The sequence below is a fragment of the Pempheris klunzingeri genome, chromosome 12, assembly GCF_042242105.1.
Source record: "Pempheris klunzingeri isolate RE-2024b chromosome 12, fPemKlu1.hap1, whole genome shotgun sequence".
Taxonomy (NCBI): Eukaryota; Metazoa; Chordata; class Actinopteri; order Acropomatiformes; family Pempheridae; genus Pempheris; species Pempheris klunzingeri.
The window spans coordinates 15,897,642-15,924,893 of NC_092023.1; the positions used below are offsets into that span (position 1 = coordinate 15,897,642).

Here is a 27,252-nt window from a genome sequence, read left to right on the forward strand (position 1 = left end):
ATTGTCGTTATATAATCATTCATAATAATTTCTAATAGAATGGAAATTATCAGGCTATGATCAGTTATTCAACACGATGTCAAACATCTGCGTCCACACACAGGCAGACACACATGAATGATGAAAAACAAGGAACACTATTCAAAAATATATTGCCTTATAAATTCCACATAATTAGTCTAATAGGTTCAGTGCACTGCTTTCCATTACCAAGCCTAAGCACAGCCCAACATGTGCATCAAGCCATCCATCTTGACTAACACAAAAATTCCAGTGAAAAGGGCTGGTGCAACAATGGATCGGTCAGCTTTTGTATTTTTCTGTTTTTGTCATGGCTGTGTGGTAAAGTCGTACAGAAGCCTACATTAGACTGATGCTTTACCTGTTAAGACTTGTCTTCTAGTGTCTTCGTTCATCATCTGTGGTGTGAAAATGTTCACATAGTCAGTAAAATAAAAAGTGTGTGTGATGGTCATAGTTCAGTTATAAAATCTTTCAACACCTTGGAGGGTTTCCCCTGCATGGCTGATGACTGTACTGTCACCACAGAGTCAAATAACACTGGACAATAAAGGAGAGTGTATCAATTTCTCGTTCAAAAGTAGTTTAGGTAACTTCACTAACTCAGCAAAAAAAATGTATTTATAGGATTCATTTAATCTTTATTTAGTGGGAAAGTCTCATGGAGATTAAGATCTCTTTTAGAACAGAAACCTAAGAACAAGCAACATTCGCAAAAACACGCAAAACAGACCGGGGACCTGGCATGCACAAGTCCACAAGCTGCCATGCTGCTGTCCCTCATTACTCTATGTATAATGACAAAGCAAAAAAAGAAAGGGAAGAAGAAGAAACTGACAAAATGAGAGTTCTCCTCCTTGGAAAATTTGGGAGCAGTGTGCTCCCAAATTTTGGGAAGGCCGTTTCTTTTGTTAATGTGGTGTGAATGGTAACTAAACTATGGTTAAAACGACAGCTACAACGGTTGAGGTTATGGAAAAATCATGGTTATGACAGATAAACTATGGCGCTAAGGTTGATGTATAAAAGATTATCATTATGGCTTTAAAAAATCCAGCATTGACAGAACCCCCATGTTGTTATGACAAGACCCCCCCCCCAGTTGTTGTTGCCTTTTTCTTTCTTTTTTTTTATGCAATCCCACTGTCGATACTTTCCAGGAAAACTTTGAGCCTCTTTGAGCTTGAAATAGGCCGATAAAATACCTGCTATGTTACCACTGAGAAATACGGCCAGTCAAGAGACAGAAACCGTTCTGCTCACTCAGATGTCTGTCTGTCCTTCAGGACCTCAGCATGTCTCAGCACGAGTGCCCAACAAGCTTCTCCAGGGATGCTTTGTTTATGCTCTGGTCCAATCCCAGGACACTGAGCCCCCCAACGCAACTTAAACCTCAGTGTAAACAAACATCCAGTTTCCCATGTTAGAATCAGAGACTACTTGTGTTTGGATTCTTACTTGTGAGAGTATAATCTTAGTATACAGTCTACTGTGTATTTATCTGATTAACATGAAAGTCATTGGGTCAGAAGTGTCTTGTCTTTTCTAGAAATATTTCTCCCAGCTAAAGTAAAAGTGGACAAGAACACTTCACCCGCCATCCACCCAAAACTATGGTCCATAGGAAGATATTCTCAATCCCCAGAGGAAGAACCTCTACAATTTTTAGGAACAAGCCCTCGGACAGATGGGCTTTTAGTTCATGGGGCGTTTTTTAGGACTATTGGGCACAATGGCACGGCACCCTCCTCCCTGTGGTAGGAGTGAGCTTTCCTTTTGGGTACTGGCAACAGGCAGAGATCAAACACCCGCCGAGAGAAATTACAGGAGTCCCCTCTCTGAGAGTTTCATTTTGTCCACCCTAATCATATCAGTAAGAGCAGACAAAATATTACAACACCTGTCAGTATAACGCAAAACAATTCATCAGCACCACAAAAAAATTCATTGACCATGAAGTTGAATCATCACCTCTCTGAAACAGCTTCAAGATCCATGAAGGTAGGATTTATTCCACAACTGCTGTATCAGACTGCATTAATTCCTGTAAGTCTTTCCAGAAGGCTAAACAAGGACGCATCACATCTTTAGCCTTACTGTGATATAGTAACACAATGCATATCTTACATGATTTAAGTATTTACACAATGACTGTATTGGCCTTTTACCTTCTTATTGTAAAATATACGCTTAGTAACAGTTTTTTGTTTCACATACCATTACTGTCACTTACAAATCTAAACCCGCTGTATGTGTGCTTGCACAGTTCGGTGTGTTTTTTCGCTCTCGGATCCGAGAGAAACGTCATCTCATTTTGCCTGCACTACTGTTGTATGTAGAACTAAATGATGTTTGAGTTTGATACTGTATCCATCCATATACCGTCATACCCATCTTCCTCATGTGTGTAATGTACATCCCATTTATTTCGGCATCTTTTCACTCTCCATCACTGCCCTACTGTCTTTCTTCACATCTTTTGTTATAGTTTTAACATATGTACTTTCACATGTATTTCGTATATTTACATTGTACGCACACAGTAAATGTGTATGCTTAAGTTAAATGTGTGTTTACTTCTTAACTTTGTTCAGCTTTGTTATTCTTGTTTCCCCGTTTGTCTATTTATCTGTAAGTACACGAGAGCAGTGGGAAAACTGATGTCGAATACTTGGAGAATAAAGTTTGTTTTTCTGTGGGAATTCACCCGCAAATACAATTCTTGGCCAAATCCAGCCCAGAATTGTGTCTTCATCAATTGTTCTGATGTGGGAAGCACAAAGACAAAGAGTTTATGCAATGATTCTCCTTCATTGTTAGCCCGGTTTGGCTTGACCAGGAATAGAGACAAAAATAAACCTTTTGATGGGATATGGTTGAGAGAGGTTCAGCGATTATCAATAAATACAGTAACACTACATTTAGAGAGAAAAGGACATCGGTCACAGATAGCAAATAAACAATATTTTTTCCAATAATTCAATTACTGTTAGTTGCTTTATCTATAAATTGGTAATTTCTTTTTAATTAACCAAAAGATGACCAGGGCAATAGCCATAAAAGTTATGATTAAATCTATGCTCATGTATAACAAATCTGGCTGTCTGTGTCAGTAATAAGTTAAGCTTTACAGGTATGCTTTTTGATCAGAATGATTTATTTGCTGAGATCATCCTTCATGACATAGTCAGACATTTCCAATTCATTTATTCCTCAAGCTGCTCTTTATTTTATCTAGAGGAATGGGAAGATACCCAGCGTCTCTCACTGACAGTCTAGATTCTGCTAGTTCTAGTTCAAATTTTCACAGAAATCTTGATTTTGAATCAAAGTTTAAATTAAACCGCCATCTAGTGGTACTTTTAGGTAAATTAATAGTCCACATTTATGTGCATGGTGGTCTGTTAGGTTCATGTGCTTTATGTTTTAAACAAAACACATGAGAGGTACAGACAGTCATATGAAATCTATCCTTGAAAAAGCTTTATGTCTATTTGAATAAAAAGTAGAGGTCTGATGTAAGATTGTAGGCCCTCCAAACAGCTCCCTACGCTTAATAAAATAGACTCACCAACCCCTATTCCAACAATGAAGCCTCTCATGTGTTGGTGTTATTACCCCTTTTGTTTTATTTCAGGCATCCTTTGTAAGTATTCTTACTTCACCAGCTGCAGGCAGGACGGTGTGAAATTGTTTCTGAGGCTTAGCTGAGAGCCAGGTTGTACAACATCTGCTGATGAGAAGGTGCATGGTCAGATAGACAAACTAAAACTACAAAATATGAATTTATTTTATTTTTGAATTTATAAATGAATTCGCTTTTACCTCTCGTTCTTTAAATAGAATGTCGACATGTAATAAAGGCAAGTATCTGATTGAGTCACAGTTAATTTGTAAGAACATGATTCACACAGTTTGAAGGATACCAAGCACACAGATGAGTAACAGCATGTGGATTCTGCTGCAGTACTGAGTAGTTGAAGAAACGTCAATGGACGTTTTAATTTTTTTGCCATGAAGCAAGGCCACGTGAGAAACTGTCACACAGATAGATAGAGAGCTCATTGGTACTAATCCCTTTGCAACCTTCCAGATCCACCAGAGGTCTCTATTTGCCAAGCCTGGCTGAGAGCTGAGTCTTTGTTGCTGCCACCAGAAACTCACCCAGCCCTGCTCAGTCACTGCTGTGGGAGTATGTCTGACCTCGCTCCCCTTAAGTTTTGCTGGAATTCTGTGGTTAAGTCTTTACCGTCAAGCAGAGATTTTAACTTGACTTGCCATCAGTTTAGTAAGCATATTTTTGGCTCCTCCCTGCAACTGATCAAAGAAAAGTTTTGAAGAGATTCTGCCTTGTCTCTTGTATATTTCTGCACCTGGGTGATCATTCTCTGCAACTACTACAGGAAGCCATTCTAACTGTTTTGAAGATAAGCAGAATACAGCTGCCATTTCGAGCCTACAGGGAGTAAGTGTTTGATTATGCAAAGCAAAATCTTTTTTTCTGTCCTTTAAATGTGATTGATGTTAAGCTATTAGTGGAAGATGTTTGGTTAAAATATCTCTCGCAATAATTATGTCTTTCTAAAGTGTACTACATATGCATGCTGTCTATTTTTGTGAATGCTGAAAAGATTGTGATTTTTTTTATTATGGATATCAGAGGAAGATGAGGACAGGATGAAACCATATAAGCACTCAATCTTTATAACAAGAAAGTACGATCTGATATCAGTTCAGAAGAGATGTAGATTAACAGGTGGTACTGTGTCATTACTCTGTGTGGATACGGAGGACAAACCACCAGACTTTGGCAAAAACCCATTGTCGCAAACCTACACACCTTTGCTGTATGCCATGCAAATGTTAAAACGAACGCTCAGTAATAACATTAATGCTGAATAGATTGTATGGGTTAGTGTTGTGCAGACATGGTTAATGGTGTAGGTTAATGGTGGTCTAGTTGTTGCATGTTGCTGGAAACAGTTTCCTCTTTAATGTTCATATTGCCACAAAACCATGATCTTGGTAATGATCCACAAATAAATTGGGATCTTAAAAATGAGTCTTTTGTTCCTAGGAAACAATGCAAACAATCTTCACATCACATTAAGTTGCTCATTACAGTCACATGAGACATGTCTACCTGCATTATGTTACTTAATTATAGAGATTACCTAGATTTTCTAAATGTCATGTTTTGATTTGATTGTTGGTATACAGTATTTGTGTGAACTTGAACTTCACAGCTTCAGTGATATCACTGATCAATGTCAGATAGATATTAAAATCCCTTTTTATAACCTGATCTCTCATAGGTTTGATTCTGAAGAATGGAAGATTTTAACTTTAACAGCCCCTTACAGGACAATAACGACACCAACACCAACTCTGATTTCGAACGCGGTGGATTCATCATATATGTAATGACATGTGCAATCCCCTGTGTTGGCCTTCCTTTGACCCTTGGGGCCATCTATGCTCTCTATTGTCTGGTATGTATATTATGACCAAGATTTTTTTTTATTTTTTTTTTTAACTGTCTCCCACTTTCCCACTGTCTGTAAAAGATCTTCATCTGGCTTTGGTGCTCGGTGTCAAGACAGTGGGATGAAGTGTTTTAAGTACTTCAGGTCAAACATTGGTCCAATGCATGGACTGTATGGAAAAAGTGGATGTAGCTTTAAGGTCTGAAAAGTCAAGCCAGAGCTTAGGGGCCTTAAATGTGCATTATTTCTGATGGCCAGCATGGGCAACTCCACTGGCTCCAAAAGGAAGTCCAATTGTATATAAGTCAATGAGAAAATGACACTAATTCTCATCTGATGTATGACCTCAACAAATGCTTTCCTATTGAGTGTATAGTCTTAATTACTAGTTTCAAGTGTTCTTCAGTACAGCATGATGTTCAATTTGGTAAATGATGTTCCCATTTAGGGTAAAACAGATAAATAAAGCAAGTTATGCTTTAGGATCTTCGGAACTAGGCGGTCTTTGCTGAATGAATGAATGTCACTTCTGGCTCCAAGTTAAAAGAGCTGAAGAAGAGGCTGAGCTTTAGTACACAACTGCTAGCATAGCTGTAGACTATGCAGGTCAGATTTACTAAGAAAACAGAATTGTGCACATGTGCACTGCTGATTTCATTGAATTTGTGGCTGCAGTCTGGGGGTAATGAGACAGCTCATTAAGCAGTAAGCTTCTAGACTCCACCTGGTATTTCCCTCCAGATACAATCTGCAAATGAAGCAGAGCTAAGTAGATGCACTTCAACAATTGGATTTCAATGAGATCAAGCCAGAAAAAAAGGTAGTGATGCAAGTTTCAAAATGTTTACTCTGATCAGCACTGTTCTCTCAGGGTTAACTTCAGTGAGACATCTCAAATAATGATAAAAACAAGACTAAAAGAAAAATTGCCCATGCTGAAATTCATTGCAGCAGGATGATTAGCCGAGCTGACAGAGCCTGTGCTTCTTAGTCACCAATGGCACAAAAAACATCGCTGGTTACCAGAAAGTACAACACATTTTGTAGCAAGAGAACTCCTTTTTCAATCAATATAGCACACACTTTATTTATTTCTTCAGTTTAATGCACATTTCTTTTCCCCACCACCAAACCTCCCTTTGACTCTTAAAAAGGGAGGTTTGGTAAATCTCTTCCAGAGGAATACATCATTAACTGTTAACATGTCATTATTTGTGTGATCTTCCCCGAAATGCATATGCATATGCATACGTGTTTGGACCCAAATGCAGCATAGCTGTGCCTGAAAACAGGTGCAAAAGCTGAGGGAAATCTGGCTTTCAGTCTTGTTACTCCAGTGATTGGCCAGTGTGTCATATCTGATATTTCTGACAGCAAATGAGGCTTTCATGAAAAAAGCTGAAAAGTCTCTGACTACAATTGCTAGACAAAACAGGATGGCAAATTTGGGAGAAGGTGGAGTTCACATCATGTTTACAACTGTGCGTTTACTTTTACTAATACTTTCCTGCAGGTGAGAAATGGCCATGTTGTTCCAGTCTACGTCATCAACCTCCTCATTTCCGACCTCATTCAGCTCTGCTGGATGATTGCTGAGGTGACACGACCTTTGACAGAGACGGACTATCTTTTTTACATCTATGGTCTTTTAGTCAGTGTTGGCTTCATGGTGTGTATCGCCCTGGAAAGGTAACTGTCTGTTCACTATGTGTGTGGCCACCTCTCTGTCTGACCATTATTTTACTATATAATGCTGAGGCTCCCCATAGACTTTGTCCATGTTGTATTACAGGTACTTGGTCATCGCCTGGCCTCTGTGGTACCGCTTCAGACGAACTATCAAGAGCTCCGTGGTGGTCTGTGTCATGGTCTGGGCCTTTCCTCTTGTTTATCTGCTCCCTTCCCATTTCTGGTTTGATTTTGAGGTCATTGAAATCATCTTTGCTGTTATCATCCTCGTTCCTTTCCCATTGCTCATATTCTTCCTGATCGGCACCCTGAAAGCCCTGTCTGCTGCTGACCGTGTTGCCTCTGATGAAAAACGACGAATTGTTGGAATTTTGGTCCTGGTGCTGCTTATTTACACACTACTGTTCCTGCCCTCTGTCATTTGGTTTCTGGCACAGAGAGCAAAAAAAAATTTTATCCTTGGTGGCCTGTCTTTCGTGTTCCTTAAGTTGAGTCCTCTTGCAGACTTGGCTCTGTATGTTTTCGTTAGGAAAGGGATCATAGACAAGCTGTTGGCCTCTCTCTGTCGTTGCAGAACAGACAGCAATGATATCAGCATTTCAGCAGTGTGAATGATGACAACATGCACACAGTCAGCTTCATGTAGGAGGAGAAAAAGAGAGAGGGAGAAAGGGGAGAAAAGAGAGGGAGCGATGTGGGCAAATGCGCAGTTATATGATTAAAACTGAAATGATTAAAACACCTTACTGTAGATATAAGCAAGACGCATTGGTCTGACTCTGCTGTGAGATCAGTGGCTGCTGAGAAAGGATTTGGTAAACCTGCTCTGGTTCACTGTGATGGCTTTAACAAATGGAAATATGTTTATGTTCATTTGCTAGCTGTAATTTAATGTCTATCATTATTATCCTTTAATCACAAAAGCAAACCAGATGTTATGTGTAACACAGGGAGAGCATCTTAACAGGTCTTAAGAATATTTTTATTTCTTTTCTGGTCTCATATACACAGTTTAATTTAGCTGGTTAGTTTTTCTCAGTCTCAGTGACTTTCATATTTGGTGTTTTAGTGGTAGGCATGCTAGTTTTTTAGGATGCGGTTCAGAGCTGCCAATAGCAAACCAAGCTCTTTTAGTGGAAAAAAGTTATCCTTAAATGCTGTTTGGAGAACACATTAAAGTTTATGCATTTATGTCTTTACCCATGGGTTGAGGCATTTCATTAGCCGATCAACATGCCCTCTTGCCTTTGGGGAAATTCCTGTCACCATGGCGAGGGCCAGTCCATTTCTCCGGAAAATTCAAGTGAACTGTGTGAGATTGACCCTTTGAGGGCTGAGGGAGCAAGTCAATAAAGATGGTTAAGTCATCGAGTTGCTGATGTACAGTATTTAATACAGATGTTTGTTCAGAGAGTCTTGTTCCAGATATTTGTTCCAATCACAAACGATCAACATCAAGTGTATTCAGTTTTTGTCATGCTGTGGGCTCCAATGAGGTCCTCTACATGCTTCTGAACTGGGTGTGTAGTGAGTTTTGCTTTATCTTGAATTAAAGTATCATTGAACCACTTACTATTTGTCATGTTGTCTTCATGTATTCATCATTTCCCATTTTATTTTGAACCTCATCTCTCAATTCAGAGTCTTGAGCCACCGTTGTGTTTTCCCCACCACTGCTGGTTGTTTTTACACCCCTTATTAGTTACACTTGTGTCTCATTACCTGCCAATTGTATTTACTGTTTCCTTCCTTCCTTCCTTCCTTCCTTCCATCTATGCCAGTTCATCTTTGTTCCTTTGTGACTAGTGTTCCAGCATTTTCTCCTTGCTTATGGTGTTCCTGGTTTGTTTGATCCCTGCTTGTTTCCATACTTTGTTACTTTGCCCAACCCTCACTGGATTGTTTGCCTGATCTCTGCTGCTGCCTACAGGGTCACTTGCCTACAGGATCACTGCCATTATGACTGAAGAACAGTGAACACTGAACCATCAGTCAGGGAGCCAAACCATTATTCAGCCGGGGATGCTATACAAATCACATTTGGTGAAATGTCTCCGAACTCTGATGCTGTTGCTGTTTGTCCCTCTTGAGTTCAGGTTTGGTTCACTGCGGGACTGCAGGGAGGTCCCCAGGCTCCGGCCAGTCCACTCTCTTCATGATGTGAGCACTCAAGGTTTTATTTCAGGGGTCAAGAAAGGTGGGCGGCAGAGCTCCTAAAGTCTCACAGTCAAATAAAGCTTATCTCAGCATGACACCAACAAGCATGATTTCTCAGATGTGTCACATCAGTAACGTTACCACGGATCCTCTCATCTCCTTCTACTCACTCCCGAACCCACCAAACAAAAAACCTTTCATAAGAGGTAGAAATAGGTCTACCCTTAACACCGTTCTTGAATAAGATGTAAGATGTAAAGAGATAAAGATTATATTCATTTGCTTTTTAATTTTGCTGTTTTACAGAGGCTTAACAATTATGAGCGATGTGGTCACCCAGTCACCTAAAAGATAAGGTATCAGCCTCTGGAGCTGGGGATTATGGGTTAAAGTCCTACTTGGGTCATCATATAGAATAAGGTGCTGACCACAGTGTAACGGTTCAATACACTTCCTCTAAGGAAGCAAATGGTATACTTTACAGTTTGAACTGAATTTTGAATTCACAACTTCTGTGTAACCAAACCGTGCTTCTTAACCGGCCGAGCTGTCACGACTGCGTGAGATGCGCATTGGTGCCCCAATCAAGGTGGACTTTATACAAAGTCTATTGGTTTAAATTATTAATTATCTTTGATAGTTATTAATTATTTCTAATAGCCAAATTGAACATACCATTTGTTAAACCCCAACACACAGCACAGCAGAACACATTCATTATAAAATGTACAGCAAATAAACATGAGTATATAGCACACTGAATAAAATTGATCATTTGAAAAAACAGAATTGCAGATGAGAACATCAGATCACTAGCAGAATAGTCCCGAAAGTTAACTCAGACTGCAGGTGCCATTTCTACTCTTGGTGACTTTACTTACCTGACCTTTAATTGTTCTGCTCCCTGCCGGTTCTAATGTCAAGAATAACCTGCCAATCCCAACATTTAAATTGAAGCTACAAAACCTGAAAATACAAAAGAATGTAGAGAACTTCCTGAGAACTTTTTTTTCTTGGCGCATTTCCATCCATTTCTCAATCTGTCGTTTCATTTGAAATTAGTCACAGTTGAAGTCACAGCTTCTCACGCCCCTTCCCCTTTTCAAATCCACTGGCCTTCAGTCAGTTACATCTTTACTGCATTCATCCATATGTCAGAGGAGTGTTGAATTCTGGTTAATGTTTTCCTTTTAGAATGGCGAAGAAATCATGCAAAGAACCTGCTCACCTAACAATCCCTTTTTTCAAGGCCTCACTTCAGCCTCTGAGGTTAAGCAGTTCAACACTGTCATGTCATGGTACCGTTGCAGTCATGGAAATATGTAATTTCCTTTTCAGTCTTGCTGAGGAAGTGAGCGAATGATTTACCATTCCAACTGCATAATGATGTTTTTTTTCAGTATGGTTTGCTGCTTGACATGGTTTGAGAAAAATAAACTAAACTGTGGTCTCAAGTAAATAAGGTCGTAGACAGATTTTGTCTTTGACACTGACTGGAGGGAATAAAAGAGATTGTAGATTGTCTCTTTCGCTATATACAGTGGACGTATTTTGTTTCTTTGGTTTTGTCATGTGTGTCATCTAACTCCTAAATACTGCCCTCAAAATGATTTGCACCCTCCCTCCTCCCTCCCTCCTCATGCAGAAGAACGTGCATGGGTTTGTGGGAACTAGACGGCATTAGGAGTTTTTCTGGTGAAACAGTTGTGAAAAAAAAAAAAAAAAGAGGCAACAACCACAATGATGTTGTGTTTCTTTTTTGCAAGAACACAAATGATAATTAACCCCCCCCCAATAGCTGTTGTTATGCCTGTTAAACATGTACTATTGTGTTAAATGTGTTATCTATTCCATAACTTTATGATGTCCAAAGGTGGTGCTGTGGGTTTAATAGAAAATTTGTCGTCGCCAAAACAAAACCGCGTGCTGAACAGGGAGAGCTCTGCACAGAAGAGCTTCTAATAGTGCAGCAGTCGTGCTTCAATCCTATGCAGTTTTCTCTTAATATATCTTTTATTTGTATTGACAAGCGGGCCGAGCTGTTGATTCATTTCCTGTTTTTCTTCTGTCAGCTTAAAGCAAGTCTAAATCTTTTCTATCACAAGCCAGAGGCACGGTGAACATGAAGTTTGAGACCATCCTGGAGGAAATCGACGGGTTTGGGCCTTTCCAAATCATCATCATCGTCCTGATGTGCACCCCTCGAATAGTCCTGCCCTGTCACTTCTTACTGAACAACTTCATCGCCGCTTCACCTCCTCACCGCTGTGACATCAGCAGCCTGGATGATGGAGGACTCTTTGAAAATTTAACACTGGGGCAGAGACTGACCGCCAGCATACCTGTACAAGAAGATGGGGAGCCAAAGTCATGTGAAATGTTTGCGGAGCCTCAGTTGCAGCTCTTAGCCAACAGCTCCGACAGCGCCGACCTGCCAACAGTTCAGTGTCAGAGTGGATGGGTTTATGATAACTCCACGTTTACTTCCACCCTGGCAACAGAGGTACAATACCTGTTATACCTATTAAACATTGGTTGTAGCTCAAAGATTTGTACAGTATACTGAAAGAGTTTTTAAATCAACCTTCTTCATATTAGATCAACTTAACAACAGCACACATAAATATCTTAATTTATATTTTATAGCATGATATATTGTTAAAGGGTATCTGGTATTTTTAAACCTGGGCCCTATTTTTACATAGTCTGGTGTTTAAATGATCAATAGGTCCTAAGGTTTTGGAATCGGTCCAGTAGATCGCCTCAGCCATGAAACTGGCTGCAACTGCACCTGATCAAATTACGTCCACCAAAAGTATTTGTTTATGCCACTGACAGGCTCAGGTTGTTATTCTAAGTGTCTGACAACATAATGGAAAGGATCCCTACAGAGACAGACCTCTGTGTTAAAGAGTGATATACCTTTTGTTTAATCAGAAACAGCCGTTATCACGTATCACTCTCTTCAAAGACAGCAGACTCCACTGACAAAAAACAGTGATTTTTACCTTGAAGAAAATGGGAATTCGAGTGATTTTTGTGTTTTAAAGGGTTAGTTCAGACCAAAGTCAAACAATAACCTATCGTGGCAGCAGTGGACCACCAACTTCAGTATTCTGTTAGGTAAAATGACGATGTTTTTGTGGAGTGGAGTCTGCTGTCTTTAAAGAGAGCGAAATAAAGGATATTTCTGCTTAAACAAAAAAGATCTTTGTTTTTTATTGAGTCTTCTATTAGTCTTCTATTTTGAAACCAGTAACGTGATAATAGTTCATAAGCAACTGCCTGTTTCACAACTCCATTCTGTAAATTATTCCATTTTCACAATTCCTAATAAAACATTTTATTTTCTCTCAAAAGGTAGGTTCTTTCACTGAGGAACATAACATAACATATTTTTTACGATTGCCTCTACGTTTCCCCCAAAAAGTTTGATTCGGTATTGTTGGTTAAATATAACAGGTACAATTCAGCTGATTCTCTGCAAACCACAGCGACTGTTGTGTTGTGTTGTTGTGTTTATGGTGCTACTATATATCGGAGAAAACAGGCGCTTAGATAAATGATCTAATTACCTTTTCTCTATGATTTGCCTTTTTAGTGGGACCTCGTCTGTGACAGAAAAAGCCTGACAAAGACGACCAGCACAATCTTCTTTTTTGGAGTGATGATGGGGGCCATAGCTTTTGGATACCTCTGCGATAGGTATGTGTATAAAACGTGTGTCTCCGGCATGCTGCATCATGGTGATTCTAATTTTAATTAGTTCAAGTATCAATCAAAATAACTCTTTGATTACAATACAATATGCTCAGTACATAATATAGTGCTATAGTAATATAGAAACTCAGCTGTCGAGTGTTGAAAAAAAATCAACTAATGATATCTGTGATGGCTATCTTGAAAGACATTTGAAATCAATATGTTTTGAGTAAATTTTCCTATTTTTTTGCTCATTAGACTTTAGTAAAATCTCTTTTTTTATGCTTTACAAGAGTCTTCACTTGACAGTAAAATTATGTCACAAATTATACCGTCTTAAATGGAAGTCCCATTCTTATTTCCAGGTATGGCAGGAGAAACACTCTTCTGGCTTCGTACATCATGGCGATCGTGTTTGGCTTCTCCAGCACGTTTGCAAACTCCTATGTTCTGTTTGCAGTGCTGAGATTTCTCACCGGGTTCGGTCTGACAGGAATCAGCATCACCTCAATAGTTCTCAGTAAGCTAACAAGTTTATAGCCATATCTACGGTGGCCGGGAGGTGCAAAACAATTTTACAATACGAGAAACACTTTTACAAAGCTGGAGACAATTTTACATTTTAGAAAACATTTTTACAAATCAGAAAACAAAATTACATTGCCATAACACATTTACAAGTCCTGAGACAAATTTACATTTGAGAAAACAAATTTACAAGAGACGAAACACTTTTACAAACGCCGAGACAAATTTACAAGTAACTTTTTCAACCGGAAAGGGAATGTACCGCGTTAATCGGCTTATATGTTCGCCACAAAACGGGCAAAAGACCGCTTGACTGCCGTCCATCGTGTTGGTACATTCCCTTTCCGGTTGAAAAAGTTACTTGCGGCCGAAACAAATTTACAAGTAACTTTTTCAACCGGAAAGGGAATGTACCAACTGTCGAGTAGAACCGGAAGTGATAAGGAGTTCATGGCGACCCACGATGGACGGCAGTCAAGCGGTCTTTTGCCCGTTTTGTGGCGAACATATAAGCCGATTAACGCGGTACATTCCCTTTCCGGTTGAAAAAGTTACTTGTAAATTTGTTTCGGCCACTTGTAAAAGTGTTTCACGTCTTGTAAATTTGTCTCGGCGTTTGTAAAAGTGTTTCACGTCTTGTGTTTCACATTTTCTCAAATGTAAATTTGTCTCAGTACTTGTAAATGTGTTATGGCAATGTAATTTTGTTTTCTGATTTGTAAAAATGTTTTCTAAAATGTAAATTTGTCTCCAGCTTTGTAAAAGTGTTTCTTGTATTGTAAAATTGTTTTGCACCTCCCGGCCACCGTACATATCGCCTTCATATGTCATTTGTTGTGTCACAGCCTGTTTCCTCCAAATGGCTGAAAAAGTTTTTTTTTTTTTTTAATCAAACAAGCATGTCTAATCTGATGATTGTCATCCTCCCCACCTTGCAGGCATCGAGTGGGTCGACACAGGTCGTAGATCGTTTATCGGTGTGATTGGCAGCCTGGCCTGGTCTGTGGGGAACATGCTGCTGGCTGGGTTTGCCTTCCTGGTAAATGACTGGCGGACACTGATCATGACTGTTACAGCCCCACTAGGATTTGCAGTTTTGACCTGGTGGTAAGTGAAAGTGAATTCATATGTTATTGGTTTCCACAATATTAAGAAAAATTTACATTTCAGCATGAGTTCAAGTGCTTCTAAACATATTAATAATATATAAGCACATGTAGTAGAGACAGATGATACCTTGTTGTTGTTTATTTAGTTTATTTAATAATCTATATTGTCGTATTTTTTCATATATCACATATTTAAAGAATCATTTCATTTGTTTTTTAAAACAGCTACAAATACAGAATCTTTTAGAAGTTTTGGAAATGTTTCATCCTAATTACATTGCTCATGATAACTGCAGGTGGATTCCTGAATCTGCTCGATGGCTGTTAGCAAATGGCAAAGTAGAAAGGGCCCAGTTTTACCTTGACAGGTGTGCTAAGTTCAACAAAAGACCAAAGCTGTCATCTAAATTAAAACTGGAGGTAAGTTTCATGTTTAAAGCTAATATGTATATGTTTTTTATTTGTTTATATGATATATTATATGATTATGTGATTATATAAGAAGGTTCCAGGTTCGAATCTCCTGGCCGGCAGGTTTGCAGTTTGAGCATTGAACCTTTCTGTGTAGAGTTTGCATGTTCTCCCAGTGTTTGCGTGGGTTCTCTCCTGGTACTCAGGCTTCCTCCCACGGTCCAAAGACATGCAGCTTAATTGATCACTCAATGGTTGTCTCTCTCTATGTGTTGGCCCTGTGATTGGCTGGCAACCAGTCCAGGGTGTGTAGGAACAAATAACTTCATAGCCAGTGACCAGTAACTCGTTCAATGTTCTCATGTAAGAAGCTTGACTTGAGAAAATGCGAACCTGTCCCTGAACATCACTCCTCTGCCTCTGTATAGACACTCTCCAGCATAGAGATCCGGGAAAAGTCACAGAAGAGCTTCACTTACCTCCACCTAATCAAGACCCCGAAGATGAGACAGTTAACTCTACTGTCTGGGATTGTGTGGTGGGTGTCACCCTGAAAAATCCCATGAGACATAAAAATATATTTAAATTGCCTCTCTGCAATGCTACCAAAATTATGGTAATTCCATTTAAAATACTTATATTTTAAGTTAGAATATCTGGTTTAATCTCCGTCAGTAGAATACATAGATATACCGTAGATATATGGAGGGGGACACAAGAATAAACAATGATTTGTTGTGTGTTGTACTCTGCAGGTACGGAGTCGCCTCCACATATTATGGAATCAGCTTGAACATCAGTGGATTTGGTTTGAACATGTACCTCACACACTTCATCTATGCCGCCATTGAAGTTCCTGCCAAGCTGATGATCTATTGTCTTCTGAACATCATTGGGCGGAGGAAGTGCCAAGCAGGCACGCTGCTACTGACAGGAGTCTGCATCGCCTTAAACATGTTCATTCCAAAAGGTTGGGAGGCACATCAGACATCCATTCTGCTACACGTCCCAGAAATGATTTGAAGTCACGCAACGGTCGATTCCTGCTTCACTTTGTGTGCGTTAACTGTGAACTGGCAAAACAAAATCAACGCAATCAGCGCACTCCTTTGGTTTAAGCTATTTTTTGTGCAGATGGAAGAATTAAAAAGCAGATTTTTACATGTTTTACATATTTTTCGCATATTTTTTAAACAGGACAACAGACCTGTGCCAGGACACATAATATTTCCTTAAGTACCACAGCATCTACAGTATTGCATCCCTGCAACAACACAATAGTGATTTTGAACTATAGTGTGGAACTACACATGGTCATCAGTCCATCACCAGACTTTGTAAACACTTTTCTTTCTTCAGTGGAAGCAGGACATGAGGCATAACATCCAAATTACTCACATCCTGAGTTCTATATTAACTAGTTAATAATATATGATAATAATATATTAATGAGATACCAAGTTTTTGTTGTGTTGGACTTAATGTCACAGACAGTATTCAGTTTTTTAAGCCACTGATTTATATTTTGCGTGTCTCTTGATTTTTCATATGTGATATTTGCACATTCTGTCATAATTTATGAAGTGACCGTAGCTGTAAAAGAGTTTGTATGCTCTACCTGTCTGCCTCAAGTTAAATGAATGTTTTCACACCCATCTTATGTGCATTACGTAATTACACTGTACTTGTTCTTTGTAGGTCTGTGGCATCTGCGGGCCGTTGTTGCCATTCTTGGAAAAGGCCTATCAGAGGCTTCCTTCACAACTATCTTCCTCTACACAACAGAGCTTTACCCCACAGTCATCAGGTCAGTTACTGCCATACAGCTGTGTTAAGCTGTGACAGAGACAGGGCCTTATATTGCTAACATAGTATTTCACCCTCCAGTTGCTCAGGCTATTTGCCCTACTCGACTTTTAGATGAATTTGTACAGGTAAAATATCATCATAACATTATATCAAAAGGAGAAATGACCCAAACTGTGTGAGCACAAGCTGGAGAAAGACGTGACTCGCCTCTAAATTAATACGGCTCTTCTAATTTAGGGTTTAGATCAGATGGTTAAAGGTCAAATCTTCTTTCTGTTTTTCTGTTTAGTTTTTAATTTCATAGGTAGAAACTGATCCTGTGTTGTGCTGTGTACGTCACTTCCTCAGTTAAGTTCACCAGTTATTACCAGTTAGCACTAATATTTCCACTATTTTTTTGTTGCAATTAATCCTTTTTGTCCACTTTTTTTGCACTGTTACACTGTTTTGGTCTAATAACGACTATACAATTCACTGCAACAGATCGTTTTGTCATTATTAGTAATGAAATCAAAAAGAAATTGTGAGACAGCAGTAATATTTGATTTAATATTTTGCTTTAGCTCAACTGGTGCATATGTTAACAAAAACAACACGTAGATATGGATCTATGAATGGTTAAAAAAAAAAAAGAAAAGAGATTATGAAATCCTGAACCTTTCCTGTCTGCAGAAGGGTCACAGACATGGTTACATAATGACCCATTCATGAGGTCAGTTCTTCTGATTTACCCTCTGTCTCACCAGACAAAATGGTTTGGGCTACACCAGCTTCATGAGTCGTCTGGGAGTATCAGTGGCTCCGCTCATCCTGCTGCTGGAGGACGTGTGGACTCTTCTTCCTCAGATCATCATCTGCTCTGTGGCCATCGTTTCCGGCCTGGTGTCTCTGCTGCTTCCAGAGACACTGAATATGAGCCTGCCAGAGACAATTGATGACATAGAAAAGCCACGGTTGGTAAATGAATGCATTAAAGCAACCTATGAAAATATGAGATTTTAAAATGTCTTTGGCACCTCGTTAGTACCATCTAGTGATAATATTGGGAATGACATGGAGACGCAGCAATAAGTGCTACAATGCATTGCTCATCCTGGATTGGATTTCAGATCACATACACATTTACAAAAGATAATTACAAACCACTGTCACCCCACAGTCACCTTATCATTTTCAATGTAATATGTTGAAAAAATAATTTCAAGTCAAAATAAAATAGCTCTATCAGAGTTTTTTATTTTGAGAGTTTTAAGGAGACGTCAAAAGAAAACATTTTAATGAAGAGTATCACTGAATAGCTGATGGAAACAATAACATGAGCAATCAAACACTTAATAATGTTGGCAATAATGTTAAATGTTGGTTTGACATTAAGTCAGAGATGTGTTGATTCAGCTCATTTCTGAAGGCCTTACTTCGAGGTGTCAGACTGCATTATGTTATTAGGCGTTCCTCAGCTCAGACAGAGCGTTATCAATAGAAATATTCAAACCACCGCTTGTTTCATTTCAGAAGAAATGATGCGTCCTCCCAGTCCGCTGAGCCTTCAGGTGTTTTCCTCCAACCGAAGAGCACAACAGACACTCCACAGTGAGGACACGAGCAGAACACGGACTTCATTTATGTGCTCATACACAGAAGTACCATAAACTTACTGCCTTTTGTAAATGTGAATGGTGGATGTGAGCACTCTGTTACGTACAGGACACTTTGTCTTCTCTGCTATCTGTAAATACATTCAGGTCAAAATCTTGAAATAAATGAGTGTTTGTACACTCATACAGTCAAATACTGAAGATCATTTTTGTTATAAGGTACAAACTGAATAAATAACGCTTGTCAGTGGTTCACTTCCAGCTGGGATTTTTTGTTCTGAATGATTTGAATATTTTTGTGTTTTTTCAGAAACTACTGAGTGTAGTGTGAAGGAATAATATGATAAAACATTGGCAAAATGTTATATTTTATTATGATTATACTTTTCTGTGTGGACTTTGTGTCAGTGTTTGTCATTCATTCAAATGTCATGCACAACAGATGCAAATTCAAGTAATGAAAGTTACTGTGCTGTAAGTTAATTCAGTAACAGAGTTACAGATGTCACGTCCTCAGGACCACAGTATAACTCTGACAAAACAACTTAGCATCAACATGATTAAAGGTTAAAGTGTATGGGTGCATAACTGTCTGAATGCAATGAAATATTTGAGTAAAAAGAGCGAGGTAAAAGTAAAAAGAAAAAACAAAAAGATTTGTTTGTGCAATTTTACCAATCACAGCTGTTTTTCATTACCTGTGTGGAGGTAATAACTTGTGCATACATCATTTCATTAAAGTTTATTACAAAATAATACAATCTTTCTGGGCTTTGGGGGATCCATTTTTATGAGCCAAAGTTGGAAGAAAAGTCAAGTCTCAGTGTATCAGTATCAGAGTTAACCTCCAGGCTCTTAAGCATCTTTAAAGTTAACAAAACTCAATCATTTGTAGTCTCATAAATAATCATTTGGAGTTTGCTGGCTGCACTGCAGGACCTTATAGATCCAATGAAGTGCAAAAAAAAGATAGAACTTATCTTTTTGGCTAATTGGATGGTTTGCAGATTAAATTAAATTTTTGATGTTTATCTTTTTTTTTAATTGAAAAATACAATATAATTGTTAAAAAGTTGCTCTTGATCTTAGAGAGACTTTTATGTTGTGTGAAATTGCTAAACTATAGCATTAGTTCAGGCAGAACACTGGCTCATTAATTAAAGTTTATTAAGCAGCTCATTGGCTACAACCTGACCGTTAACATCCAATCGTATTTGTGAAGGTGTGACCTGACATTGCTGATGTGCTCGTGTCAGTTCTGTCTGCTGCCAAAGTTCTCTCCATCAGCCTAACCAACTGTCTCCTTACATGCCAAAATGTATCGTTCATACACTGTGTGCACAATTATTAGGCAAGTGATTATTTTGACCATATCATCATTTTATCCATAATTTCCAACTCCAAGCTGTATAAACTTGAATGCTTATTGGATTTAATGCATATCAGGTGATGTGTATTTGTGTAACGAGGGAGGGTGTGGCCTAAGGAGATCAACACCCTATATCAAGGTGTGCATAATTATTAGGCAGATTCTTCTCCTCAGGAAAAATGGGCCAAAAAAGAGATTTAACTGACTCTGAAAAGTCAAATATTGTAAAAAGTCTTTCAGAGGGATGCAGCACTCTTGAAATATCTAAGATATTGGGGCGTGATCACAGAATCATCAAACGTTTTGTTGCAAATAGTCAGCAAGGTCGCAAGAAACGTGTCGAGAAGAAAAGACGCAAATTAACCACCAAAGATTTGAGAAGAATCAAACATGAAGCTACCAGGAACCCATTATCCTCCAGTGCTGCCATATTCCACAACTCCAACCTACCTGGAGTGTCAAGAAGTACAAGGTGTTCAGTTCTCAGAGACATGGCCAAGGTAAGAAAGGCTGAAACCCGACCACCTCTGAACAAGACACATAAGTTGAAACGTCAAGAATGGGCCAAGAAATATCTGAAGACAGATTTTTCAAAGGTTTTGTGGACTGATGAGATGAGAGTGACTCTTGACGGACCAGATGGATGGGTCCGTGGTTGGATCAGTAACGGACACAGAGCTCCACTTTGACTCAGACGCCAGCAAGGTGGAGGTGGGGTACTGGTATGGGCAGGTATTATTAAAGATGAGCTAGTTGGACCTTTTCGGGTTGAAAATGGACTCAAAATCAACTCTCAGACCTACTGCCAATTTCTAGAAGACACTTTCTTTAAGCAGTGGTACAGGAAAAAGTCTGCATCTTTCAAGAAGACTTTGATTTTTATGCAAGACAACGCTCCATCACACGCATCAAAGTACTGCACTGCGTGGCTGGCCAGTAAAGGCCTTAAAGATGAAAAACTAATGACATGGCCCCCTTCTTCACCTGACTTAAACCCTATTGAGAACTTTTGGGCCCTTCTTAAGCAGGAAATTTACAGTGAAGGTAAACAGTACACCTCTCTGAACAGTGTCTGGGAGGCTGTGGTTGCGGCTGCACAAAAAGTTGATTCTGACCAGATCAAGAAACTGACTGACTCCGTGAATGGAAGGCTTGTGACTGTTATTGAAAAGAAGGGTGGCTATATTGGTCACTGAGGGTTTTTTTTTTTTAAATTTCAGAAATGTTTATTTGTAAATTTTGAGTTTGTTTATTATTCTCACTTTAACAGGTGAAAATAAACAAGTGAGATGGGAAAATCTTTGTTTTTCATTTAGTTGCCTAATAATTCTGCACACTAATAGTTGCCTAATAATGGTGTACGTATAGATATTCTCTTAAGAAAGCCAAAACTTCACTTTTACTACTTAAATGTTCAGGTTTGAGGGTTTGTTAACATTTTGGATTGACCAAGAGCACTGTAGTTGTACAATAACAAAATGTATCCTCAAAAATACAACTTGCCTAATAATTGTGCACGCAGTGTATAAGTGTTTATTAAGGGGGGGTTAGGTTCTCACAGCACAATCCTTGTTGCTGCTCAGGTTCTTCATGGCTTCCATCTAAGAGCAGAGCCTTTTCTGCCAAATGTTGCTGTTATAGCTAAGTTCCTCAGCGTAAATGTCTCTGATTGGACATTTGTTTTGGCATTCGCTCCAAAAATCCAACAGGAGTATGAACTGTCCCTAACAAGACTAATGAACGTGTTTGATTTGATTTTTTGATTTGATTTGTCCTCATCAAAGTCTCGTCTCCACAGTCTCAGCCACAGTATCAACAGTGTTTTCTTTCCTACTAGGTTTCTGACGACAGGGCAGCGCCTGCAGCACCTCTTTGAGCCCTTTGGTCATGAATATGTAGAGGAAGGGGTCCACCAGAGGGCTGAGGTAGAGAAGCAGCTGAGACACCAGGCCCAGGTAGGTCACCGTCTTCTTAAAGGACAGAGCCTGCAGGAGGACACTGAGGATGAAGGGGACATAGAGGAGGGTGTAATTGGCCCAGATCGCACTAATCCCCCACACCGCCTTCTTCCTCTCAAAGGATGGAGGGATAGATCGGGAGCAGAGCAGAACCCTCCAGGAGTCCACAGCAAAAAAGAGGAGGAAGGGGAAAGGAGTGAGCAGACACACTGCAAACCAGAGGTAGCACTGCAGCATAGCGAGGGCCAGGACGGCGAACGGAGCAGCCCACGCCACTAAGGCGACCACAGGAGACCGTCTGATACTGCTGCAGCAGGCCAGACACTGTGGGTAGGCCACCAGGAGATGGCGCTCCTGGGCTATGTACAGCATGAGGGTGACATTGGAGATGACGCCAAAATAGAAGATGAAATTGAAGGCGCTGGGGGAGAGATGGGTCCCACTCTCCATGTTCTGGTCCACATGGGGACGGCCAAAGAAACTGATAACGTCAGAGACCAGGAGGAATATGACATGCATGGGAACTTTGTTCTCACCTGGAAAGTGAAAAGACACGATCAATACTGGTGCTTCTCATGTCCTTGAGTGCTTGTGCATTTGTTTTGGGTGTCATTTGAAACTAATTGTCGTGGGAACTTACTGAAGCCTTCTTTCTCTGATGTAATTTGCACATTGCTTTTAAAAAACAAAATGTAAAATGTGCTGCTGCTGATACTGCGGCGATGACTTCCACTAATGCTATAGTTCAATTGTATGCATTCGCACAGATACTACTAATTAACAGCTACTTTAGTGGTTCTGATACTGGGACTACTACTATAACTCATACTGATACTGCACTGATACTTCGACTTGATACCGTTCCTGGTGCTAATGATAAAGCTTCTGATATCCACACGTCTGTCTGATGTTTAGGGCTAAATAAAGCCATACTTTACTTGACACAACAATGTTTATATGAATCAAATATTTTCCAACCAGACAATGCCACTGAGCTATTTAGCACAGACTGAGCCAAACCCACTGACAGCTCCTCAGCCCACCTTGTGTGATTTTTTGATGTGTGTGGGAGGTGTTGGCATAGTTTGTACACTTTTGAATGACTTGTGTACGCATTAAGTTACAGGACGTGAAGCAGAGTGAGTGCAAACCTTTGGACAGATTCTTGAGGGTGTAAATTGCCAGTCCGATGGTGGGCAGCCCGATGCTGAACGTCACCCAGCTGATCACATTGGCTACCCGGACAGCGGTGGGTGTGGTGGTGTTGCCGGTCAGGTTGCCAGTGACGCTGATGAGGACGGGGACAGTTGTTGTCACTGTGCTGCTGTCAGCCATTAGAGGCCACACTGAGGCTATTTATGTGTTCAGCTGTTCAGATTAGCATTGACATCCATCAGTGTGTGTCGCTCAGCTGATGCTGTGGATGCAGTGGGTTGTAATGAAGATCACCTCAGTCTAAACAAAGGGAAAAAAAAACAATCAAAACAAGCACAAAACAGTTGTTTGTGAGCCTTTTTCAGGATATTTTTTGCTCTGACGGCAGGCAGTCGAAGCCAAATAAAAGAGTGCTTAGTTATCTGTCACCCATGAGCACTGATGTGTGAAGTCAGTACAAACTGGGCATAATGCCTCAGTCCATTTAATCTGGCACCTCTGGAGTGTCCCAGCTCTTTTTCCAAATTAGGCATAATGGTCTTCTTCTTGACATGACATCCACATTTCTTTTGATCTATCTATCTATCTATCTATCTATCTATCTATCTATCTATCTATCTATCTATCTATCTATCTATCTATCTATCTATCTATCTATCTATCTATCTATCTGTCTGTCTGTCTGTCTGTCTGTCTGTCTGTCTGTCTGTCTGTCTGTCAATGAAACCTCGTACATGCATTGGATGTAAAGCTCCAACTGTACCCTACCAACAGACTGGGGGAATCTAAGTGGTCAATAGTGAACATAATCAAGTACAACTATATTAAAATTAAACAAAGACATAATCCCAAATTGTTGTGAATCTCAAGAGCTGAACTTTGCTGTCAATAGCAAAGAGAAGCTGCTTCTGGTGGTGCTTCATGGACAAAAAGCATGAAGTATTGTATTTAGACATACTTTTGACAAAACTGTGAAACATACAGAGTGAAGAGATGGGCAGCAAGGAAGTGAATTATTCTGCAGGGCTTCTTTGCATTTTTATATCTAAAATTGGAAAAGTAGAGAAGCACTTTACAGTAACAGTAATCCGATTTTTTTTTTGGCCATTAGGGAGCAGATAACTTTCAAAACAAGCTGACAGACATACAGCCCTGATGTATTATAACTTCACAAAATATTATGTCATTGTATGTTAGCAAACAGCTGCCTATTTACACACGTGCCATCTTTGCCACCAGTTGATTAATTAAATTGAATATTCACTCACTTTGTAGCTCTGGTTTGGTCTCCACCAAGTCTTCAGAGAAATAGCTTTCTCTTTAGGTGCAAACTGTTCCACTTTTTTCTGTCTGTCTGCTGCTTGGTGCCAGGAGTGTAGCATACTGTGGGTTTACCAAAGCTTGAGACTGAACCATCCTGGACCATAATAACAAACCTATCAGCAAAAAAAGGCTAAAAAGGACAACTGAACATTCTCAACAGCTGATTTCAGCACTATAACAAATTGATGTTTTACATAATCATAATTTATATATTCCAAAAATAAAAAATGTAACATTACTAGTTTAGGTTTTGTGGTGTTTCCTGTTCAAGGGCCCCATTTTCTTTAGTCTCTTTTAAATTTCCAAAGCATGTTAGTCATCTTGAATCATTATCTTACCTCTGATGAGATCTGAATCAATTTTCATCCAAAAAAAACCTCCTCAGTTGTCGTTCCAAACAGTTTTTAAAGGCATATCTGCTGAAAATCATGGTTTGAGATAAATGTCGAATCCTGTTTGGATATCTCAGTGCCCATTTTAGAGTGAGAGACAAGCTGTCTGCCTGAATATCAATGGACATGTATAGGTCCAGGTATGTGTGTTTGCATCAGGACTTTTTGGAAAGCATTTATTGCTGCAGCGCTGAGGCTCCTTATCACCACGAGCTCAGCTGGCTGCTTTGAATGAAGTCTAAATGTGCTGAATGTTTTTCACTGGTTTACATGTATGGCAATGATAATGCAGGGAGTGAATATTTGCATGAAAGACTGAAGTCAATATGTTGCAACAGCTTTTATCTTACCTTTACACTTATTACTGTATGTTTGTGTGGCTCCACACAAGGACTCAAGGACTGCCCCCGACCAACGATCTCCAAGTTTTATGACAAGGAGTCAATATTTATTTCTATTTATCATGATTTATTCAAAAACATCACACAACTTAGAAACCTTTAACGCCAGCACAATAATTTATAATGGGCCTTTAAAGTATACATTTTACCAGCATCTGGACGAAGCGAGCCACGGCGGCACTGGCAAAAGTTGTAGTTTTGTTGTAGTTATTTATTTCATCAAAGTATAACATCACACAACTTAAGAACTTGTAACACCAACACAAAACCAAACCTTTACCCTCATGAAATGATTCCACACTTTGGATTTCCTGTCCAACATAGAAACTGTAAATCTGTAAAATAACCACAGGGTTATGGCATTTAAATGCTAATGACTGAGTGTCGCTTCTTCCTATTTCCATCATTTCAAATTAAAAGCCCTTTAGCATTTCATGCACGGTCCGCCCATATAGATTTTGATGCAGCTCCAAAATGGAGTTTGAGTTTGTTGTTTTTCTTTCCAACCAACCAATGAAAACTTTGCCAGCTTCCTCTCACAAAACGGACACTCCACCAATTTTACACATGAAAATTAATTTACTTGTCATAAAGAGCAAAACATATTCAGTGAAGCAGCTATATGATGTCTTTTCTAGCTCTGGAAGACACCCTGATGAAATTAGCTTGATGATGTCATCGTGATGCCCTCTGGGTTATCATGGTTTGGCTTTTTTTAACAGAATTTTAAATAGAAAGCCTGTGTTACAAACTGGAGGTGTGGAGTTTGACAGACATAGAGCGTGGGTCCAATGAAAGAAAGACACCATTGAGTTGCATTATGGGAAATGTAGGATCCAGCAATTTTTTTTTTTTATTTATCTTGGCCAATTTCCTCATTACTCTATTAACTCTTAACACATATACACACATCTAGTCATATTCATTTTCAAGAACTGAAATTCTCCATTGTGTAGAATAGCAAAGATAGCCTCTTCAAAATGGGATGAGATTAGTGTTTGAACTTTGCTGTCATTTTCACACATGAAACTCATTGTCTTAACGGGCATTGCATCTTTAAGGTGATGGTGCTAGGGAGCAGTGTTTCGTCTAGTTTATACCCACTTGAATTGTATCATGCACTAGAGCGCACACGCACGGTTGCAGATGACATGATAAATATTCCTGCCATTGGTTTCATGCTATTTCAGTGATCAACAGTTGATGGCAGTAACGTGCAAAGAAAGGTAGTAATGCACCCGCAAAGGCAGTGATGAAGACTGCAAACTATCAAACATGGATGTAAACAATTCACTAAAATGTCCATTCGAATATATATATACATATATGTATATATTGATGTATGTAATCACATTTGATCCAATTATTAGTCTTACACATTAACAATTTTCATGGCCAAAATGCATTTTGGTGTCAGCATACATTTTGTTTGTTTACAAGGAAACTCCACAGTGCACCTTTAAATTTCATATAAACTGGACCCGCTGTGTTTTACACACTTTATTATGTAACAACCAAGTCTTAAAAAATGAAAAAGACAACAGGAAAAAAAAAAGGGAAACATTTCAAACTGCCTGTGACACTAGGATGCCGCTTTGTAATCTGAAGAATTTTGTAATCTGAAGAATGTGATACTAAGCAGAGTGTGGCGTTCCGCTGGTTAAGTACTGAAGGTGTCAACTTCAGTGTTTGGCAACTGAATCACTGAACACTGTCGGCCCCACAGTCTGAATTTATCGACCAAGGACAATAAATATAGAGCTGTTTTGTCTCGCTGACAGGGTCACTCAGACACATGAACAATTTTTATGGCCACTAACATGCATAAAGTGTCCTCATGAACAATGGAAGGAAAACATACAGTACATAGCAGACTATATACAGTATCTGTAAATACACATCCAGCAATGAATCATTATGAATGACAATTAAGACCGTATGGAAAATAAAAACCTATTTGAATCATTAGAAGATGAAATGTAGATTCAAAAAGATATGTCATAGTAATAGTACTCTGAAACTAAAGAATTCTACTCTCACCTGAAAACCATAAGTTTATTGCTTAGAACTTAAGGTGCATTTTCAATTATGATATTCCATTCACCTCCACTGTATTGATGTTGAGCGAGAAAACTCTTGAATCAGAT

At 39.2% G+C, this 27,252-nt stretch overlaps 3 protein-coding genes across 5 annotated transcripts; 2 read left to right on the forward strand and 1 right to left on the reverse strand.

Moving 5' to 3' along the window:
• The first annotated feature begins 5,351 nt into the window (after nucleotides 1–5,351).
• LOC139211306 (G-protein coupled receptor 4-like) lies at nucleotides 5,352–7,807 on the forward strand. The gene is made up of 3 exons (XM_070841596.1): nucleotides 5,352–5,513; nucleotides 7,021–7,196; nucleotides 7,300–7,807. The coding sequence occupies exons 1-3, from the start codon at nucleotides 5,352–5,354 to the stop codon at nucleotides 7,805–7,807; spliced, it is 846 nt and encodes a 281-aa protein (XP_070697697.1).
• A 3,481-nt stretch (nucleotides 7,808–11,288) lies between these two features.
• On the forward strand, nucleotides 11,289–18,806 carry LOC139211187 (solute carrier family 22 member 7-like). 3 transcript variants are annotated; one of them, XM_070841464.1, is made up of 10 exons: nucleotides 11,291–11,856; nucleotides 12,955–13,058; nucleotides 13,421–13,575; nucleotides 14,522–14,690; nucleotides 14,989–15,112; nucleotides 15,532–15,641; nucleotides 15,859–16,073; nucleotides 16,802–16,910; nucleotides 17,659–17,865; nucleotides 18,425–18,806. In XM_070841464.1, the coding sequence occupies exons 1-10, from the start codon at nucleotides 11,476–11,478 to the stop codon at nucleotides 18,504–18,506; spliced, it is 1,656 nt and encodes a 551-aa protein (XP_070697565.1). In that variant the 5' UTR covers nucleotides 11,291–11,475; the 3' UTR covers nucleotides 18,507–18,806. The 3 variants fall into 3 exon arrangements, with proteins under 3 accessions (XP_070697568.1, XP_070697565.1, XP_070697566.1); XM_070841465.1 differs by having other exon boundaries at nucleotides 18,428–18,806; XM_070841467.1 differs by lacking the exons at nucleotides 17,659–17,865; nucleotides 18,425–18,806 and adding an exon at nucleotides 17,217–17,324 and having other exon boundaries at nucleotides 11,289–11,856.
• A 2,848-nt stretch (nucleotides 18,807–21,654) lies between these two features.
• LOC139211307 (platelet-activating factor receptor-like) lies at nucleotides 21,655–23,169 on the reverse strand. The gene is made up of 2 exons (XM_070841598.1): nucleotides 22,986–23,169; nucleotides 21,655–22,370 (listed from the first exon to the last, which is right to left on the reverse strand). Exons 1-2 carry the CDS (start codon nucleotides 23,167–23,169, stop codon nucleotides 21,655–21,657), a joined length of 900 nt encoding a protein of 299 aa, XP_070697699.1.
• Between the last annotated feature and the right edge of the window lie 4,083 nt (nucleotides 23,170–27,252).

Coding starts and splice junctions, on each gene's coding strand:
- LOC139211307 (XM_070841598.1), bottom strand. CDS start 23,169: ATGGCTGACAGCAGCACAGTGACAACAACTGTCCCCGTCCTCATCAGC. Junction 22,371..22,985: donor CCTCAAGAATCTGTCCAAAG/GTTTGCACTCAC, acceptor TTCACTTTCCAG/GTGAGAACAAAGTTCCCATG.
- LOC139211187 (XM_070841464.1), top strand. CDS start 11,476: ATGAAGTTTGAGACCATCCTGGAGGAAATCGACGGGTTTGGGCCTTTC. Junction 13,059..13,420: donor TTTGGATACCTCTGCGATAG/GTATGTGTATAA, acceptor TCTTATTTCCAG/GTATGGCAGGAGAAACACTC. Junction 14,691..14,988: donor TTTGCAGTTTTGACCTGGTG/GTAAGTGAAAGT, acceptor TGATAACTGCAG/GTGGATTCCTGAATCTGCTC.
- LOC139211306 (XM_070841596.1), top strand. CDS start 5,352: ATGGAAGATTTTAACTTTAACAGCCCCTTACAGGACAATAACGACACC. Junction 5,514..7,020: donor TCTATGCTCTCTATTGTCTG/GTATGTATATTA, acceptor ACTTTCCTGCAG/GTGAGAAATGGCCATGTTGT. Junction 7,197..7,299: donor GTGTGTATCGCCCTGGAAAG/GTAACTGTCTGT, acceptor GTTGTATTACAG/GTACTTGGTCATCGCCTGGC.